Raw genomic sequence first — 18,917 nt, 5'->3', positions numbered from 1 at the left:
ACTGAGGAATTAAACCCAGGACTTCATGCTTGCTAGGCAAGCACTCTACCACTAAGCCACCTTCTTAGCCATATTCTGTGTTTATATAAGTAGTTATGTATAGGGGACTATATGTATGTTTGTTCAGTCTATGAGTATGTATGTCTTTTAGGACTAGCTTCCACAAATGAACAAAAACATATATTATCTGTTTTGTTGTTTGTTTTAGCTTAATTTGTCTTGCTCAATATGATGTAATATATTACATTCCAATTCATCCATTTTCCTATACATGACACAATGCCATTTCTCTTTATGGCTTTTATATATTACATAAATATATTTATGTATTCGCCATTTTCTTCATTCATGTGTTGTTGGGCACCTTTGTTGTTTGTTTTTGTGCTGGTCCTGGGCTTTAACTCAGCTTGAACTGAGCTTTTTTTTTTTTTTTTTTTTTTTTTTTTTGGGGTCCGGTAGTGGGGCCTGAATTCTGGGCCTGGGCGCTGTCCCTCAGCTCAAGGCTAGCGCTCTACCACTTGAGCCACACAGCGCCACTTCCGGCTTTTTTCTTATGTGGTGCTGAGGAATCGAACCCAGGGCCTCGAGCATGCAAGGCAAGTGCTCTACCACTGAGCCAACTTCCCAGCCCCTGAACTGAGCTTCTTTGGCTAAAGGCTAGTGCTTTCTCACTTGAGCCACAGAACTACTTCCCAGCCGTGTCTAAGTAGTTTATTGGAGAAGACTCTAGGATTTCCCACCTGGGCTGGCTTCAAACTGTGATCTTTACATCTCAATCTCCTGAGTAGCTAGGATTACAGGCATGAGACACCATTGCCTGGCTCATGTTGTTTGGTTTTTGTGAACAGAGCACAATAATTTCTTAATATTGTCTAATATCACCTCCATTTCACATTTCTCTGATTGTTCTATTTATGTTTACTTGTTAACACCAGTGTAATTTTCTTATTTTGTCCATAGATCGATTTGGGACATTGCCATTGGATGAGCCTTCTGTCCTTGTTAATGAATTCCTAGATCGTTTTCAAAGCCTTTGTCACTTAGACCTTCAGCTTCCTTCCTTGAGGTCAGAGGACTTGAAGAACATGGTGAGTTTTTCTTGGCCTCCAGGTGTCACCAGTGTTTGTAGCAAAGCATTTCTTTTAATGCTAAGAGGAAGCAGAGTGTTAGGGAAAGAGGAGCAGCTATGGAGAGTTTGAGTTAATAAGTTCCATTTCAACATTTAGAATGGTTCTTTCAGTGGCATAAATTCAATTTTATCTTGCTTTGACTATTTGATAGAAAATATTGAAATGTGACTGCAAATGGTCTGTTTATGTATTTATTTATGCCTATACTGGAGCTAGAACTCAAAGCCTCATATTCTCACTTGGCTTTTTTGCTCAAGGCTAATGTTCTACCACTTGAGCCACAGATCTACTTCTGACTTTTGCTGGTTATTTGGAGGTAAGAGTCTCAGATTTTGGGGCTGGGAATGTGGCTGAGTGGTAGAGTATGTACTTAGCATGCATGAAGCCCTGAGTTGGATTCCTCAGTACCACATAAGGCCAGAAGTGGCGCTGTGGCTCAAGTGGTAGAGTGGCTAGCCTTGAACAAAAGAAGCTCAGGGTGAGTTCAAACCCCAGGACTGGCAAAAAAAAAAAAAGTGTCTCCCAGGATTTTTTTTGTTTTGTTTTGTTTTGTTTTTGTTTTTTGCCTGGCCTGGCTTCAAACCTCGATCCTTAGATCTCAGCCTCCTGAGTAGCTAGGATTATAGGAGAGAGCCACCAGCATACAGCTTGCAAATGGTTTATTACATACCATTTTCCCAATTACTAGGGGACCAGAAAACTCCCTTTTCCTGGGAATAGATGCATTGAAATGTTCTGGCCTATCTGTTCTTTGAAGTTGAATGTTACTGACCCATATTATCAGCCTGTAAGTCCTCTGTGAAGATATGTGTATTTTAGGAAGTAAAAACTGATTTTTGTTTTTTGTCGGCGTGGGGCTTGAACTCTAGGCCTGGGCGCTGTCCCTCAGCTCTTCAGCTCAAGGCGAGCGCTCTACCACTTGAGCTACAGGGCCACTTCCAGTTTTCTGGTGGTTTATTGGAGATAGGAGTCTCACGGTCTCTCCTGCCCGGGCTGGCTTTGAACTGCGATCCTCAGATCTCAGCCTCCTGAGTAGCTAGGATTACAGGCGTGAGCTACCAGCGCCCGGCTAAAACTGATTATTTTGCTTCCTTGTTTTTTGTTTTTGTTTTTTTTGCCAGTTCTGGGCCTGGGCACTGTCTCTGAGCTTCTTTTGCTCAAGGCTAGCACTCTACCACTTGAGCCATAGCACCACTTCTGGCCTTTTCTGTTTATGTGGTACTGAGGAATCAAACCCAGGGCTTCATTCATGCTAGGCAAGCTTTCTACCAATAAGCCACATTCCCAGACTTTCCTTCATTAACATTATGCTGGAGATTTTAGCAGTCAACTATTAACTTCTGGTGTCTGTTGTAAATATCACACTGTCCCTGGTCAAGGCAACTCCCATCTCCCATAGTTCTTTATTATGCTTAGCACAAAAATCAAGGCTAGCAAACTCTGTTTTGTCAGAAAGTAAATTCAGTGTCAGACTAAGACATAAATAGAACTATTTTCAGGGCAGGGAATGTGGCTTAGTGGTAGAGTGCTTGCCCAGAATGCATGATGAAGCCCTGAGTTCAATTCCTCAGTACCATCTAAACAGAAAAAGCCAGAAGTGCTGTGGCTCAAGTGTTAGTTGCTAGCCTTGAGCAAAAAGAAGCTCAGGGACAATGCCCAGGCTGTGAGTTCAAGTACTAGAACTGGCCAAAAAAACAACAATAACTATTTTTGTTGTTTGGGTTTGAATTTTATAAGTTTTAGATTTTTAGAAAGAACTACAATTGGGGGCTGGGAAGGTGGCTCAGTGGTAGAGCGCTTGCCTTGCATGCATGAGGCCCTGGGTTCGATTCCTCAGCACCACATAAGCAAAAAGAAAAAAGCCAGAAGTGGCGCTATGGCTCAAGTGGTAGAGCCCTAGCCTTGAGCTGAAGAGCTGAGGGACAGCGCCCAGACCCTGAGTTCAGGCCCCACGACCGGACCCCCCCCCAAAAAAGAACTACAATTGGTAAGTTGAAAAAAATTAGTTTGGTAATTCCTGGAAAACCACCCCCATTTCTGGGTCAGCAGGTCAGCAGTTTGAAAGCTGCTATGTGACCCCTTAGCCCAGTCCTAGAATAAGTCTTCTCTGTGGAAATGCTGCCTTCATATTTGCCCTCTCTACTCTGGATTCTGCCTTTTACCATCTACCTGCATTATCTTGAATACATTTTCTTTTTATGGTGATTAAAACTTCAAGTTTTTTTTTAACCTTCATTCTCTTCAGTGCTTGACAGAAGACAAGATCAGTCATCTGCTACATTTGCTTGAAGATGAACTTGACCCTGTAACTGAGGAGAGGAAAACAGCAAGCAAATTAGGTTCAGACATCCAAGTCCAAGTCACTGCCTGTGTTCTCTCTCTGTGTGGCTGGGCATGGAGGTTAGTCAGCTACTTCTGTCTGAGAGTATAAACCATGACAATAATACATACCTATATATTCTAGTCACTGGTCATATTTGGAAATCAGATGGTGTTTTCTGTGAGAAAAGAAACAAAGCAAACATTAGTGGTAGGAGGAGGGGAGAATCCAAATTTGGGAAGGCATGGTGTTTGCACCTAAGTTTCCTGTCTTGTATTCCCAGTTCCCACCTGGGAACTTGTGTTCCCATAAACAGTGAAGCTCTTCTCTAAGAATAGAAAGAAAATGAAAGGAAGGAAAATAAGCTCAATTGATGAGAAGTAGCAAAGGAGTCCCCAGCCTGGAGTCCCCGACATGCCCCTGGTTGGTGTTTCCATCCCAGCTGCCAGTTTGGCTACCCTCTCTCTGAGGTGAAGGCTGTCAGAACTGACCTTGGTTAACCCCAGACATGCTTTCTGCAGTAGATTAACAAAGGGATTTAAGAAGACAGAACAGCTTTATGAAAGAAACTTCAAAATAGCCTTGGGGATCTTAGAATCAATATATAACCTCCCGTTACACACACAGGGTAAATGCATACAGGGGCATACAAGATCACTGTGACATTGACTGAAGTATAGTACATGTAGCTGTGAAACTCCATGGAGCTCTAATAGTTACAGGTAGTTTAACAAAATGAATATTAGGAAACTGAAACATAGTTTCAGTTAATGGGGGAGTAATGGGTAGGTGGTGGATAAATAGGCAAGGACAAATACAGTCTTAATTAATACTCAGTGTACATAAGAGAAAAAGTAAGTGGTTGATAGGCCTCCAGGGAAAGGGGTAGGAGAGATGGCAAAGAATGATGGAAGGGGTGACTGATCAAAATTCATTGGACAGAAGGAGAAATGTCAAATTGTAACCCTCTCATACAACCCTTTGACGGTTAAAAAACCATAGCCCCTCCAAAAAAATAGCTTTGGGAGAGAGCACACCAAAATATGTAGAAAATATGTGGGTGGCGACAGAGCTGAGGTTCTGCAATGAAGGGACAGGGCTCTAGGGGGACATGGGTCCCGCCAGCTAGACCAGTTGAGATTGGTTTGGTGAGATAAAACATATAAGTCATTGCACATGGAACTGGCCCCTTAGGAAACACACACTTTCTTTGCTGCTTCTTCCTAGTTCTTCTTTGGAACCCATGCAGCTCTCCCTGATGACATGCTCACAGTGTATGCGGAAGGTGGGACTCTGGGGCTTCCAGCAGATCGAGTCGTCTGTGACTGACCTGGATGCGTCCTTTGGCTTCTCCAGCTCCCCTGTTTCAGGCACCGAGGGTCGGCCAGATCGCTTCCCTCTAGTGCCTGAATCTCCTAGGAGGATGATGACCCGGAGCCAGGATGCCACGTTTTTCCCAGGTTCAGATCAGGTATTAACATAGCTTAACAGCATTCTTGCTAAAAGTGTTGGTGGTAGAAAACTGGAAATTGACAAATAGCCTTCACCTCTTTTTTTTTTTTTTCTTTTTTTCCCCAAACTTAAGGTCTTACACTTACTAGCTAGGAAGGCATTCTACTATGTGAGCCACACCCGCCTCCTTTCTTGGCTCTAGTTATTTTTTAGGTAGGGTCTCAAGTATTTCCCTAGGTCCAGCTTCACACCATGATCCTCCTAACCTTCAGCCTGTGTAGCTAGAACCTCAGATATAAACCATGCCCAGCTTATTAATTGAGATTAACTTTTTGCCCAAGCCAGCCTTTAAACACAATCTCCTAATCTCCAGTTCCTGAGTAGTTGAATTACTGATGTGAGTCATCATATCCATGTTTTGTTTTGTTAATTTTTGTGGTACTGGGAATTGAGCTTAGGGCCTTACTCATGCTACCCTACTTGAGCTATGCCCCTAGTCCTTTTGCTTTTTTTTTTTTCTTGCCGGTTGTGGGGCCTGAACTCTGGGCCTGGGCGCTGTCCCTCAGCTCTTCAGCTCAAGGCTAGAGCTCTACCACTTGAGCCACAGCGCCACTTCCAGCTTTTTTCTGCCTATGTGGTGCTGAGGAATCGAACCCAGGACCTCATACATGCAAGGCAAGCACTCTACCACTGAGCCACCATCCCAGCCCTTTATTTTGTTTTTGAGATAGGGTTTTACTTCTTTTGCCTGTCTGGCTAGCTGGGAGTACAAGTGTGTGCCACCACATCCAACAGCAGGCTTCTTCATCATGTTTCTCTTCACTAGTGGAAAAATTAAATGTGTTTTAGAAATTTAGCATCAAAATAGAATAGTCTAGCTTATTGCTGGTGGCTCATGCCTATAATCCTAGCTACTCAGGAAGCTGAGATCTGAGAATCACAGTTTAAAGCCAGCCCAGGCAGGAAAGTCCATGAAACTCATTTCTGATTAACTACAAGAAAACTGGAAGTGGCACTGTGGCTCAAGTGGTAGAGCACTAGCCTTGAGCTGAAGAGCTCAGGGACAGTGCCCAGGCCCAGGGTTCAAGTCCCATGACCGACAAAAAGAAAAAAAAAGAAAAAAAAAAGTCTGTGAAGATGGTGGGTATGGAGGCAATTCAGAAGCTAAGTTTTGGCTAGGAATGTGGCTTAGTGGTAGAGGGTTTGGTAGCATGCATAGTCCTGGGTTGGATTCCTCTGTACCACATACACAGAAAAAGCTGGAAGAGTGCTGTGACTCAAGTGGTAGAGTGCTATCCCTGAGCAAAAGAACCTCAGGGACAGTGTCCAGGCTCTGAATTCAAGGGCCTGGCCAAAAAAAAAAAAGCTGAGTTTTTATCATTTAAACTATAAAATACTAGCCTTTACCTGCTTTTGAAAGAAATTGCAATCTTAACCATCAACATCACTTATGTACTCCCCTTTTTCTTTCAGACTGAAAAGAGCCCAGGTCTCATTGTCTCTAGAACCCGAAGTTGGGACTCTTCTAGTCCGGTTGAGCGGCCTGAGCCAGAGGCAGCCAGCCCTACCACCAGAAGCCGCCCAGTGACTCGAAGCATGGGAACAGGAGACAGCACTGGCCTTGACGTACCGTCGAGCCCTCTCCGGAAAGCCAAACGGGCTCGCCTTTGCTCTTCCAGCAGCTCGGTGAGTCCACTCATGCAGTAGCCTTCACTGGGCATAACAGCAGGCCAGGCCTTCATGTGAGCACGGAGAAAAAGGTATGAGCCCTACCTGCTTCTATGGCCAAAAATATACTGTGTACTTAAAGATAGGACAGATGGCTGGCCAAGGAGAAAGCAATTTTTTTTTTTTTTGCCAGACCTAAGGCTTAAACTCAGGGCCTGGGCACTGTCCCTGAGTTTCTTTTCCTCTACCACTTGAGCCACACGGCCACTTATGGCTTTTTCTGAGGAATTGAACCCAGGGCTTCATGCATGTGAGGCAAACACTCTACCACTAAGCCATATTCCCAGCCCAGCATTAAAGATTTTATCGTCTATTCCTCTGGGTTAGAGTCTGGAGAAAGAGTAAATATTTCAAACTAATAGGACAACAGTGAGGGAGGAGACAAACTTACTAAAGTCCAGTTTTTTGTTTTTTGTGGGGTTTTTTGTATTTTTTTTTTTTTGTAAAGGTGATTACAGAGGGATTACAGTTAATAGTCAGGTAATGAGTACATTTCTTTTTGAATAGTGTCATTCCCTCATTTTCTCCCAGTTTTTTTCTCTCCCAACTCTTGTCCCGTCCCCCACCCAAGTTATATAGTTCATTTCTAGTGTCTAGTGAGTATCTGCTGAATTAGTTTACCCTTTGTCCCACAGTTTCCATGCTTCCATTTCCGCTCCCCAAATCAGATAAACATGTACAAGACAAAGGGTTCAGAAATCAAAAACAGAGACAAAAGGAGAAAAACAGAAAAAAAAGAGGCGTGGGGGGTGGGGGTGGGGGGCGATGAAAGAAGCCAGTGGCTCTTGCCTGTTATCCTAACTACTGAGGAGGCTAAAATCTGAAGGATCACAGTTTGAAGCTAGCCTAGGCAGCAAAGTCTGTGAAACTCTTATCTCTAAAATAACCAGCAAAAATCTGAGCCTGGAGCCTTAGTTCAAGTTGTAGAGCACCAGTTAAGCAAGCCAAGCAAGTACTGAGTTCTAACACTGATATTGCAAAAGAAAGGAAAGCAGAAAAGGAAGGAAAATGGGAGGGAGGATGAAAGAAAGGGAGGAAATGGGAAGAAAATAAGAATATTCTCAGGAATGTGAAAGCACAGTCATGAGATTGAGAACAGTCTCAGCTATATAGCAAGACTCTGTCTCAAATAAAAATAAAGCTAGGCACTAGTGGCTCATAGCTAATCCTACCTACTCAGGAGGTTGAATTCAGAGGATCCCCGTTCAAATTCAGCCCAGGTAGTGGAGCTTGAGCTCAGGCCCTGGGCACTGTCCCTGAGCTTTTTTGCTCAAGGTTAATGCTCTACCACTTTGAGCCACATCTCCACTCCAGCTTTGTGGTAGTTAATTGGAGATAAGAGTCTCATACATGGGCTGGGAAGGTGGCTCAGTGGTAGAGCGCTTGCCTTGCATGCATGAGGCCCTGGGTTCGATTCCTCAGCACCACATAAGCAAAAAAGAATAAAAGCCAGAAGTGGCGCTGTGGCTCAAGTGGTAGAGCACTAGCCTTGAGCTGAAGAGCTGAGGGACAGCGCCCAGGCCCAGAGTTCAGGCCCCACAACCGGACCCAAAAAAAAAAAAAGAGTCTCATACACTTTCCTGCTCAGGCTGGCTTTGAACCACAATCCTTAGATCTCAGCTTCCTGAGTAGCTAGAATTACAGGCATGAGCCACCAGTGCCAGACTTATGAGACTCTCTCATCTGCAATAAACTACCCAAAAAAGGCCAGAAGTGGAGCTCTAGCTTAAGTGGTAGACTTAAGCAGAAGAAGCTCAGGGACAGTGTACATGGTCTGAGTTGAAGCCCTGGGACTGGCAAAAAAATAAAATTTGTGAGGATAAGAGGGGCCCAGAAAAAGAGGGACAAAGGTGAACAAATGCAGCAGAACTATCACTAGACACTGTGTTATGAGCTATACAACTTGTGGGTGAGTATAGGAGGGAAAAACAAGAGAGAGTAAAAGAAGTATGACATTCTCTAAAAAGAAATTTATTCATTACCTGACTTATGTAACTGTAACTCCTCTGTATGTCACCTTCATAATGACAAGCAAAATTAAATAAATAAGGAGAACATAAGACAGCCATTGGTGGCCCACTCCTGTAATCCTAGCTATTCACGAGTCTAGCTTTATAAGGATTATGGTTTGAAGTCCAAGAGACTTTTTTTTTTTTTTTTTTGGTCATAGGACTTGAACTCTGGGCTTGGGCGCTATCCCTCAGCTCTTCAGCTCAAGGTGAATGCTCTACCGCTTGAGCCACAGCGCCACTTCCGTTTTCTAGGTTTCCCTAGTGGTTTATTGGAGATAAGAGTCTCACGGACTTTCCTGTCTGGGCTGGCTTTGAACCGTGTTTCTCAGATTTCAGCCTCCTGAATAGCTAGGATTATAGGCATGAGCCACCAACGCCCGGCTTCCAAGAGATGCTTATCTCCAATTAACCACCAAAAATCAGAACTGTAGCTCAAGTGGTAGAGCATCAGCCTTAAGTGAAAAATCTGAAGGACAGCACTCAGGCCCTGAATTCAGGCCCCAGTACTGGCACAAAGAAGAACATAAAACTAGAAATACATATCTAAAATCCTAGCTCTTCAGAAGGCTGAGCTCTGAGGATCATGGTTCAAAGCCAGCTGGGGCAGGAAAGTCCATGAGACTGTTATCTCCAGTTAACCACTAGAAAACTGGAAGTAGTGCAGTGGCTTAAAGTAGTAGAGCATTAGTCTTGAGCTGAAGAGCTCAGGGACAATGCTCAGGTCTAGAGTTCAAGCCCCATGACTGACAAAACAAAACAAACAAACAAACAAAAAAAAACCTAGAAATACAAGCAGTTGGAAGATTTTGCAACAATTGATTTTCTGAATAGACCTAGCATCTGTCCTTCATTAACCCTGTCTATGTCTCTTCCTCTGTCCTCAGGACACATCTTCCCGAAGTTTCTTCGATCCCACCTCTCAACATCGAGACTGGTGCCCTTGGGTGAATATCACATTCAGTAAAGAAATCAGAGAGCAAGGTGAAACAGAAGTGGATGCTAGCATTCCATCAGAGCCAGGCTGGAGGGCAGTGCTTTCCATCCTATTGGACTACAAACAGTCTAAGCAGCCAGCTGAACCAGACTCCATGGTGAGCCAAGGTTCCCCTGCATATGTGTGGCCCTTGTTGTCCATGAGATGGGCACAGAGGCTTGTCTTGTACTTCGTCCCTACCTGCCTGCAACTTTGCTAAGTTGTTGCACTCATGCTGTTTATATTTCAGAGAAAGCATAAGAGTGGGTCAGTCTTTCTGCAGTTTAGCATATGACATTCCATTATATTCTGCTAAATTCTTTGTGCTCCCAACTTAAATGACTATAAGAAGGAAAGGAATGCAGAAAAGGAATTAATTGGATCAGCAGGATACAGAGCAGCTACTTTATCAGTTGACATCTCTGCATTTTGGAGCTCAGATGGGTCCATTCCCCGTATAAGACATACCACCTTACTCTAGTCCATAGCCTGCGCATATGTGCCTGGGCATGTGTGCCAGTCCATCCTTAGCTAGTCTTATTAGACTGCTGTGGTCATGTAACAGAGAAAACATTTTGGCTCTGGGTCAGGAGTGAAGCTCACAGACATAAAAGAGTCACCACTGTGGAATCCTTGTTCCTCTGCAGCCTGGTTCCACATTTGTCTTGTAGCCTACTGTAAATATAAGTTACTGACCTCCACACCCTCCCAAGTAAATAATAAGTAAACAACGCCTGGCCAATCTCATTCCATGGTCTTGTAGGACCACAGGCTTCCACCAGAGGGAGCTGAAATGCTAGTAAAAGCTCAGTTGTAAAATGCCGTCAGTAAATATCACATGAAGGTTTATGTTTTTGTTTTGATTTTTGTTTTTTTGTTTTCTTGGTCATGGGGGTTGAACTTTGGATCTGGGTCCTGTCCCTCAGCTCAAGACGAGCGCTCTACCACTTGAGCCATAGCACCACTTCTGGTTTTCTGGTAGTTAATTGGAGATGAGAGTCTCATGGACTTAACTGCCTAGGCTGGCTTTGAATCATGATCCTCAGATCTCAGCCCCCTGAGTAGCTTAGGATTATAGGTGAGAGCCAGTGGTTTCCAAGGTTTTAATGGAAAAATAATCTGCATTTCTTTTCAACTTAAAAAATCCTTTTGGAACATAGTTCTTTAAAGACAAATATTTGACCTGCCACTCTACTTGAGGGATTAAATCTACCTTTGCTTACAAATTCTTTCTGCCTAAGTCTTCAGAAGATAAATGTTTGTCAGTTTTTATTAAGACTCCCCTTTAGTACTGTCATATTTAAAAACACACACACACACAAAACATTGAGCACTGATAGCTCTTACTGTTATCCTCGCTTCTTAGGAGGCTGAGATCTGAAGATTGTGATTCCAAGGCAGGAAAGTTCATGAGACTTGTATCGCCAGTTAGCCAGCAAAAAGCCAAAAGTAGAGCTAAGGCTCAAGTGGTAGAGTGCTAGCTTTGAGCAAAAACATGCTCAGAGACAGCACCCTAGTTCAAGCCCCAGGACTAACACCTGTGTGTGCACGTGTGTGCACGCACCCACGCGCGCGCGCCCGCGCGCGCACACACACACACACACACACACACGGCTTTTGTATGTGTGGTGATAGGGGTAATGGTGGTGTTGTGGTAGAAAGAGTTACTGCATGTCATATTAGCTCTGGATTCTGGAACTTTTCAGGTTCATTATCAAAGTGGGTTATTGACCTCACTGCTATGGATGATACAAAGCCTTAATGGGGCTGTGAGGAAGGATCTTGATGTTAGAAAAAGTTTTATTTGTTTCCAAGTTACTTTCAGCTTTGTCACTAAATCAAATTCCCCTGAGTCCCAACTCAAACGTTTCCATCCTGAGACTTTCTTTTTTTAGCCAGCCCTGGAGCTTAAATTCAGGGCCTGGGTGCTGTCCTGAGCCTCTTTGTGCTCAAGGCTAGCACTCTACAGCTTGAGCCACAACACTACTTCTGACTTTTTTTTTTGTCGGTCCTGGGGCCTGAACTCTGGGCCTGAGCACTGTCCCTCAGCTCTTCAGCTCAAGGCTAGCGCTCTACCACTTGAGCCATAGTGCCATTTCCTGCTTTTTCTGCTTATGTGGTGCTGAGGGCCTCATGCATGCAGGGCAAGCACTCTTCCACTGAGCAGCCTTCCTAGCCCATACTTCTGGCTTTTTTGAGTAGTTTATAGGAGATAAGAGTCTCCTGGGGACTTTTCTGCCCAGGCTGGCTTCAAACCATGATCCTCAGATCTCAGCCTCCTGATTAGCTAGGATTACAGGCATGAGCCACTGGTGCCCAGCTCCTGGGACTTTATTTTATTGAAATCCTTATCTACTAGAGGATAAGGGGACAGTGGAAATGCTATCTAATGTTAGAAACTAGTCATGGCTGGGCTGGGAAGGTGGCTCAGTGGTAGAGTGCTTGCCTAGCATGCATGAGGCCCTGGCTTTGATTCCTCAGTACCACATAAGCAGAAAAGACCAGAAGTGGTGCTGTGGCTCAGGTGGTAGAGCGCTAGCCTTGAGCTGACGAGCTGAGGGACAGCACCCAGGCTGGGTTCAGGCCCTACGCCCGACCAAAAAAAAGGAAGAAACTAGTCATGGCTTCTGGATGTGTCCTAAATGTCCTTTGTCCTCTCCCTGAGGCTCTGGTTGCATGAGAAATCTGTGCTCTATTGTTACTCTCAGAGGCTGAGAAGACCGTGTTCTGACTTACTAAGAACTTCTATTTCTAATAAATTGCTTTGTCTCCCCATAACACCATTTCTCAGAACAGTTCCTAAGTATAATCAAGTGGCAATGATAGTCTTCCTATTTTTAGCTCTGTTGGCTAAAACTTGAGCTGAGAAAGCCAAGGTCATAGTTGACTCTTAGGAGTCATTCAACTTTGTTTTATTTCTTAGCTTTGGATGATACTGTTAACCTCATCCAGGTGCCACATAAATGTGAATCCATGTTCACAAGAAATAATATACCAGGACAATTTAAGTATTATGAAGTGTGTGTGTGTGTGTGTGTGTGTGTGTGTGTGTGTGTGTGTGTTGGTCATGGGGCTTAAACTCTGAGCCTGGGCATTATCCCTCAGCACTTTTTTTTTTTGTCGGTCGTGGGGCTTGAACTCTGGGCTTGGGCACTATGCCTCAGCTCTTCAGCTCAAGGCTAGTGCTCTACACTTTGAGCCACAGCGCCTTTTCCAGTTCTCTGGTGGTTAATTGGAAATGAGTCTCATGGACTTTCCTGCCTGGGCTGGCCCTGAACCGTGGTCCTCAGATCTCAACCTCCTAGGTAGGATTATAGGCATATAGCTTACCTCAGCTAGCATTGTGGATTTAAACAAAACAAAAATAAATAAACATATGGGTAAGTTTAGTAGCTCAAACCTATCATCCCAGATACTCAAGAGGCAGAGATTGGGATGATAAATTCAGGGCCAGGCTGGGAATGTGGCTCAGTGGTAGTGTACTTGCCTAGCATGCATGAAGCCCTGGATTCCATTCTTTAGTACCACATAAAGAGAAAAAGGCATAAGTGGCACTGTGGCTCAAATGGTAGAGTTCTAGTCTTGAGCAAAAGAAGCTCAGGGACATTGCCCAGGCCCTGAGTTCAAACCTCAGAACTGGCAAAAAGAATAGAACAGAATATATGTTGCACTAATAGGTGGTCAGAAGGGTCAGGACACATACAAATAGGAAGGAGGCTGTGAGACTTGTTTTGGAAGTATCAGTCTCACAATAGAACACAGACTTTCTTAATTATTTGGCTTCAGTTGTCCATTATGCATAGTATAAAATAAAATGAGCTTCTGAGGAGGCTGAGATATGAGGATCACAGTTCAAAGCCAGCCTGGGCAGGAAAGTCTATAAAACTTTTTTTTTTCCTCTGGGCCTGGACACTGTCCCTCAGCTCTTCAACTCAAGGCTAGTGGTTTACCACTTGAGCCACAGTGCCACCTCTGGCTTTTTCTGTTTATGTGGTACTGAGGAATTGAACCCAGGGTCTCATGCATTCAAGGCAAGCACTTTACCACTGAGCCACCTTCCTAGCCGTATGAAACTCTTATCTCCAATTAACCACCAGAAAACCAGAAGTGGAGCTGTGGTTCAAGTAGTAGAGTACTAGCCTTGAGCAAAACAAGCTGAGGTACAGTACCTAGGCCCCAGGATTAACACAATAAATATAGTTTTGGGGACTGGGAAGGTGGGTCAGTGGTAGAGCGCTTGCCTTGCATGGCTGAGGTCCTGGGTTCGATTCCTCAGCACCACATAAGCAAAAAGAAAAAAAGCCGAAAGTGGTGCTGTGGCTCAAGTGGTAGAGCGCTAGCCTTGAGCTGAAGAGCTGAGGGACAGCGCCCAGGCCCAGAGTTCAGGCCCCACAACCCGACCCAAAATAAATAAATAAAATAAAATAAATATATATATATATAGTTTTTTTTTCAATCTAGGTAAATCTAGATCATTGTAGGAGAAATGATCTGACCAATTTCTAAAGCTATTGCCTAGCTTTTTGTTTCTACAAAAGAATTTTATCCTAATATACTTTTCTACCTATAGAGTCTCTCAGAGAAATCAAGGAAAGTGTTCCGAATATTCCGGCAGTTGGAATCATTATCCTCATCCTGAAGATATACCAACCCTTGCAGGAGAAATGGATAAGAGAGACACTGAAACAGAGTCAGAATTCCTGTTTGGTCAGCCCATGCTGTTTTTCTCCATCCTGGCTTAACCACCAGAAGCCCCTGCATTCACAAAGACAGTGGATGTCAGTAGTTGTCTGCACAAGTGAAAGGCAAGTCGCTCCACAGGCATGTGGACAGGGAAGGTAAGCAAGCTGTATTCTGTGGAAAGACTGGCTTTAGAAAAGCAGATGGAAGACCCACATGGTAACATCCAGTCTACACTGTAGTGCGGCAGTGTTATAAGGACTCTTATATCCCAGGAATATGAGTGTATTAATAAAAGGTTTCTTACAGTTCTTACTGCTAGAGTATTGTTTTCCCTTAGTCTAGGGGATTGCACACTTCAGAGGAACAGTAAACAAAGTTGAATTTTGGGTTTTCCAAGTAGCTGCAAACATGAAGACTTACTTGTAATTCTGGTTAAATAGGTATAGTCTTTTTTTTAAGCCTCAGTAGGTTTTTTGTATTGGTTTGATTTGATTTGTTTGATTTTTGGCGATAAGGGTCTCAGGGACTTTTCTTTCCAAGTTGGTTTCAAACTCTGATCCTCAGATCTCAGGCCCTTTAGTGGCTAGAGTTACAGGCATGAAGCCGGGCGCCGGCGGCTCACGCCTGTAATCCTAACTACTCAGAAGGCTGAGATCTGAGGATCACAGTTCAAAGCCAGCCCGGGCAGGAAAGTTCATGAGACTCTTATCTCTAATAAACCACTAGAAAACCGGAAGTGGTGCTGTGGCTCAAGCGGTAGAACTCTCACCTTGAGCTGAAGAGCATAAGGACAGCGCCCAAGCCCAGAGTTCAAGCCCCACGACCGGACCAAAAATAAAAAGAATTACAGGCATGAGCCCCTGGTGCCACCTCAGTCAGTCTTATTTTTTTAAAGGGTAAATTACATTGCTCTCTGCCCCAGATCAAGCTTGATCCAGTAGACCTGGCTGCGCAGAGGTTGTTTCCACATTCTTTTCCTGATTTTTTTTTTTTTTTTTTTGCCGGTCATGGGGCCTGAACTCTGGGCCTGGGCACTGTTCCTCAGCTCTTCAGCTCAAGACTAGCGCTCTACCACTGGAGCCACAGCGCCACTTCCGGCTTTTTCTGCTTATGTGGTGCTGAGGAATCGAACCCAGGGCCTCATGCTTGCAAGGCATGCATTCTACCGCTGAGCTACCTTCCCAGCCCTGCCTGGTTTTTTTTTAACTTGCATAAATTAGTTGCACAAGGGGCTTTTATTATGACATTTCCACACATGCATATGACGTACCCCATCAGCCTCACCACCAATATTCCTCTCCCTTATTCCACTCAGAACAATTTCAACAGGTTTTATTATTCTGTCTGTATAAATGCATGTAAAATACTTTGACCCTAATTCAGCTTCCTTCACCCTCTTCCTTGGGCCTTCCCCACTCCTGATGATACCCATCCCCCAATACAGCCTGTTTCACTGTCCTGTCATTTTTTTTCATGTATATTAATTGTACAAAGGGGTTTCATGGTCATTTACATGTACATATGTTATGGTTCAGTCAGATTGACCTCTGTTGCACTCTCACCAACTGGAAGTATCTTTCAGTCACTGTGATTCTTTGATTTTTTTCTTCTCCTAACTCAAAAACCCGAGTCATCTCTCCTAATAGAAAGGTTCGGTAAAAACGCCTCATGGTATACTAGTATCTAGAAGGGGATCTTTCCTGGCTCTTTTTAGACATTAGCTAGCTTTCCTAGACTGAGCAAATGGAGCATTTTCTTGCTCTGGGACAATGGCAGCTACCTCCAAGTACCCCCTCCACTCTCAAATCCCTTCACCCCATCCCACTTAGCAGCAAAACAGCTGCATGTATAGCTTGCCCAACAACAAAAGTGCAGACATTTCCTCCTCCTCAGCTTTCCTCTCTATTTTTAGCCGTGTTGCTATTCTGGATTCTCTGTGGCTTTATATAGCCATCATCTGGCCAGCCAAAACCATGCCCTAAGACAAAAATGCTGGACATAGGCCCTTCAATGAGGGACCCATCTTTCCATCTTTAGCCTGTGGTCTCTCCTTCCTCACTGCCCTTCTTACAGTTATGGCCATTGCTTCTCTCCACACTGCCCCTCTCATTCGGTTGACTGTTATGTAGCTGAAACCAGTAGAGGGAAAGGGGTCATGTAAAGGTCTCTGGGTTATTTATCAGAAGACTTAATGCACTGTAAACTATTACAGTGCCAACTTTCTGTGCTCACTTCTGTCCAGCCATTTAGCACTATCCAGGTAGCAAATGTGTGGGAACAGACTGTTCTCACCGTGGGGCAGCAGCAACCCTCAGGAGGTTGGAGGTAAGAACTTGACATGGGGTGCAAAGAAGGAACTCAAGACACCCCTCCAAGGAAGGAAACCAGGATTGCAAAGGCTGAAAGTCTTTTTCAAGCCAGGAACCAGTGGCTCACACTTATCCTTGATACTCAGGAGACTTAGATCTGCAGATTGTGGTTTGAGGCCAGCTTGGGCAGAAAAGTTTATTGGACTCCATCACTAATCAACAGAAAGCCAGACTGGGGTCATGCGCAAGTGGTAGGGCAGGACCCAGGACTGGCACAAAAAATAAAAACTGAAAGTTTCTTTTATCTTTACAGTAAAACGAACTGTAGAATCTGTAACCTAGCAAAGATTTCTCATAACTTGATACTCTCTTCTTCCCCAGTATTTCAATTTTACACTTTGTTTCTTTTGTTGTTTCTGTATCTTTGATAGAAGATAGTTGAGAAACAATAGCAACAGAATAATAATAAAGTTTTCTGTTGTTTTTTTAAGCTAGTACTGGGGCTTGACCTCAGGGCCTGGGTGTAATCCCTTTTCACTTAAAACTGGCATTACCACTTGAGCTACAGCTTCACTTCTGGCTTTTGGGTGGTTAATTGAAAATAAGAGTCTTACAGACTTACCTACCTGTGTTGGCTTCTAACTATGATCCTCAAATCTCAGCCTCCTGAGTAGCTATGATTCAGGCATGAGCTACGAGTACCCAGTATGATCACCCTTAAATTCCTCCTTTATGAATATAAGAAAACATGTGAAACTAGAGGTGAGATCTCTTTTGTAATGTTAGAGGAAATGTGACTGGAGCTGGGAAGGTGGCTCAGTGGTAGAGCGCTTGCCTTGCATGCCTGAGGCCCTGGGTTCGATTCCTCAGCACCACATAAGCAAAAAGAAAAAAGCCGGAAGTGGCGCTGTGACTCAAGTGGTAGAGCGCTAGCCTTGAGCTGAAGAGCTGAGGGACAGTGCCCAGGCCCAGAGTTCAGGCCCCACGACCAGACACCCCCCCCCCCCAAAAAAAAAAAAAAGAAAACTAGAGAGCTCATTAAAAACACTGGTGCCTGGGCCCCATTTTAAACCCATTAAATCAGAGCCTCTAGGGTGCGGCCCAGCAACTGAATTTTTTTTTTAAAAAACAAGATTCCAGGTGATTCTGATTCACAGCAAAAAAAAAAAAAAAAAGGAAATGTGACTTTCTAGATGTCAAGTGGCTAGAAAATCTCCTTTCCTGAGGAATATGTCATCTCTCAACTCTTCAAAAATCTGGAGACTAAGTCCACAGTAGGTTACTTGAAAGTAAAAGGACCAGTAGGCTGGGCGCAGGTGGTTCTTACCTGCAGTGCTACCTTCTCAGAAGGCTGAGATCAATGCCAGCCTGGGCAGGAAAGTCCATGAGACTCTAGCCTCCAGCCAAAAGAAGCTCAGGGACAGCTAGCTCCCAGTCCCAGAGTTCAAACCCCCAGGACCAGGGGAGAAGGGGTGAGAGGATCCAGTAGTATTGCTAGCAGTACCTGCCAGAGCCACTAGGTGCCGCCAGTGTCCCATACTTATTTCCCGTGGATTGCAGAAGCAAGACAAACATTGCCCCTGGACTTGCCTACCTGATCACCAGCAAATCAACAGTGGTGAGCAGAACAGCACTCCCTTTTTCAAATGGCTTCTCATTTTAGCATCATTCTTACTTTGTCTTTTTTTTTTTTTGCCAGTACTGGAACTTGAACTCAAGGCTTTACACTGTTGCTTGGCTTTTTCTGCTCCAGGCTGTGGCTCTACCACTTGAGCTGAGCTAAGTGCTACTTTCAACTTTTTCCTGGTTAATTGGAGAGAAGAGTCTATTATAATTTGTCTGCCTGGGCTGTCTTTGAACTTTGATTCTCATTGCTCAGCCTCCTGAGATAGATGTGAGCCACCTGTGCCCTGCTTGACTTATTTTGTTGCAGGTCTTGCTTCCTAGCCCAGCTTCAATTCACCTGCTCAAGGCTTAGGCTGCCTGGTTTGCATTGTCAATTAGACCAGTTACCTGGAAAAACAAAAAAACATACAAAAACAAAAAGCATTAAGGGATCAGTGAGGATGGGGAGAAATGGAGAGAATGGATATTTATTAAAGAGCCAGGGATGGAAACTAACCTTCCTAAAAGATCAGGGTTAAGACCCAGCATCTTGGAATAGAGGTACAAATTGCAAGGTTAAAAACCTGGCTGACTGGGAAGGCAGCTGAAAAAGGAAACCAGGGGAGATAAGCCATTGGCAGCCACCTCTGCAGGCAGAACAGTGCTGAGGCAGCCATCCCAAGGTGTCGTCTTTGTGTCCCGCCA

At 44.2% G+C, this 18,917-nt stretch overlaps 1 protein-coding gene across 2 annotated transcripts in view; it reads left to right on the top strand.

The window, feature by feature from the left end:
* Zc3hc1 (zinc finger C3HC-type containing 1) overlaps positions 1 to 14,610 on the top strand; it is a 28,582-nt gene extending 13,972 nt beyond the window's left edge. Inside the window, exons 5-10 of one of the 2 annotated variants that reach the window (XM_042695959.1) lie at positions 961 to 1,088; positions 3,376 to 3,530; positions 4,678 to 4,921; positions 6,376 to 6,588; positions 9,527 to 9,662; positions 14,186 to 14,610. In XM_042695959.1, the coding sequence (XP_042551893.1) occupies positions 961 to 1,088; positions 3,376 to 3,530; positions 4,678 to 4,921; positions 6,376 to 6,588; positions 9,527 to 9,662; positions 14,186 to 14,457 (1,148 nt within the window). In that variant the 3' untranslated portion in view covers positions 14,458 to 14,610. Of the gene's footprint in view, positions 1 to 960; positions 1,089 to 3,375; positions 3,531 to 4,677; positions 4,922 to 6,375; positions 6,589 to 9,526; positions 9,734 to 14,185 lie in introns of both variants that reach the window. The other variant, XM_042695960.1, reaches the window with a different exon arrangement.
* The last annotated feature ends 4,307 nt before the right edge of the window (positions 14,611 to 18,917 follow it).

Source organism: Dipodomys spectabilis, unplaced genomic scaffold (assembly GCF_019054845.1).
Source record: "Dipodomys spectabilis isolate Male_0828 unplaced genomic scaffold, ASM1905484v1 ptg000197l, whole genome shotgun sequence".
Lineage (NCBI taxonomy): Eukaryota > Metazoa > Chordata > Mammalia > Rodentia > Heteromyidae > Dipodomys > Dipodomys spectabilis.
Note: the sequence above shows the minus strand (reverse complement) of the source record. Positions and strands in the feature narration are given on the sequence as shown.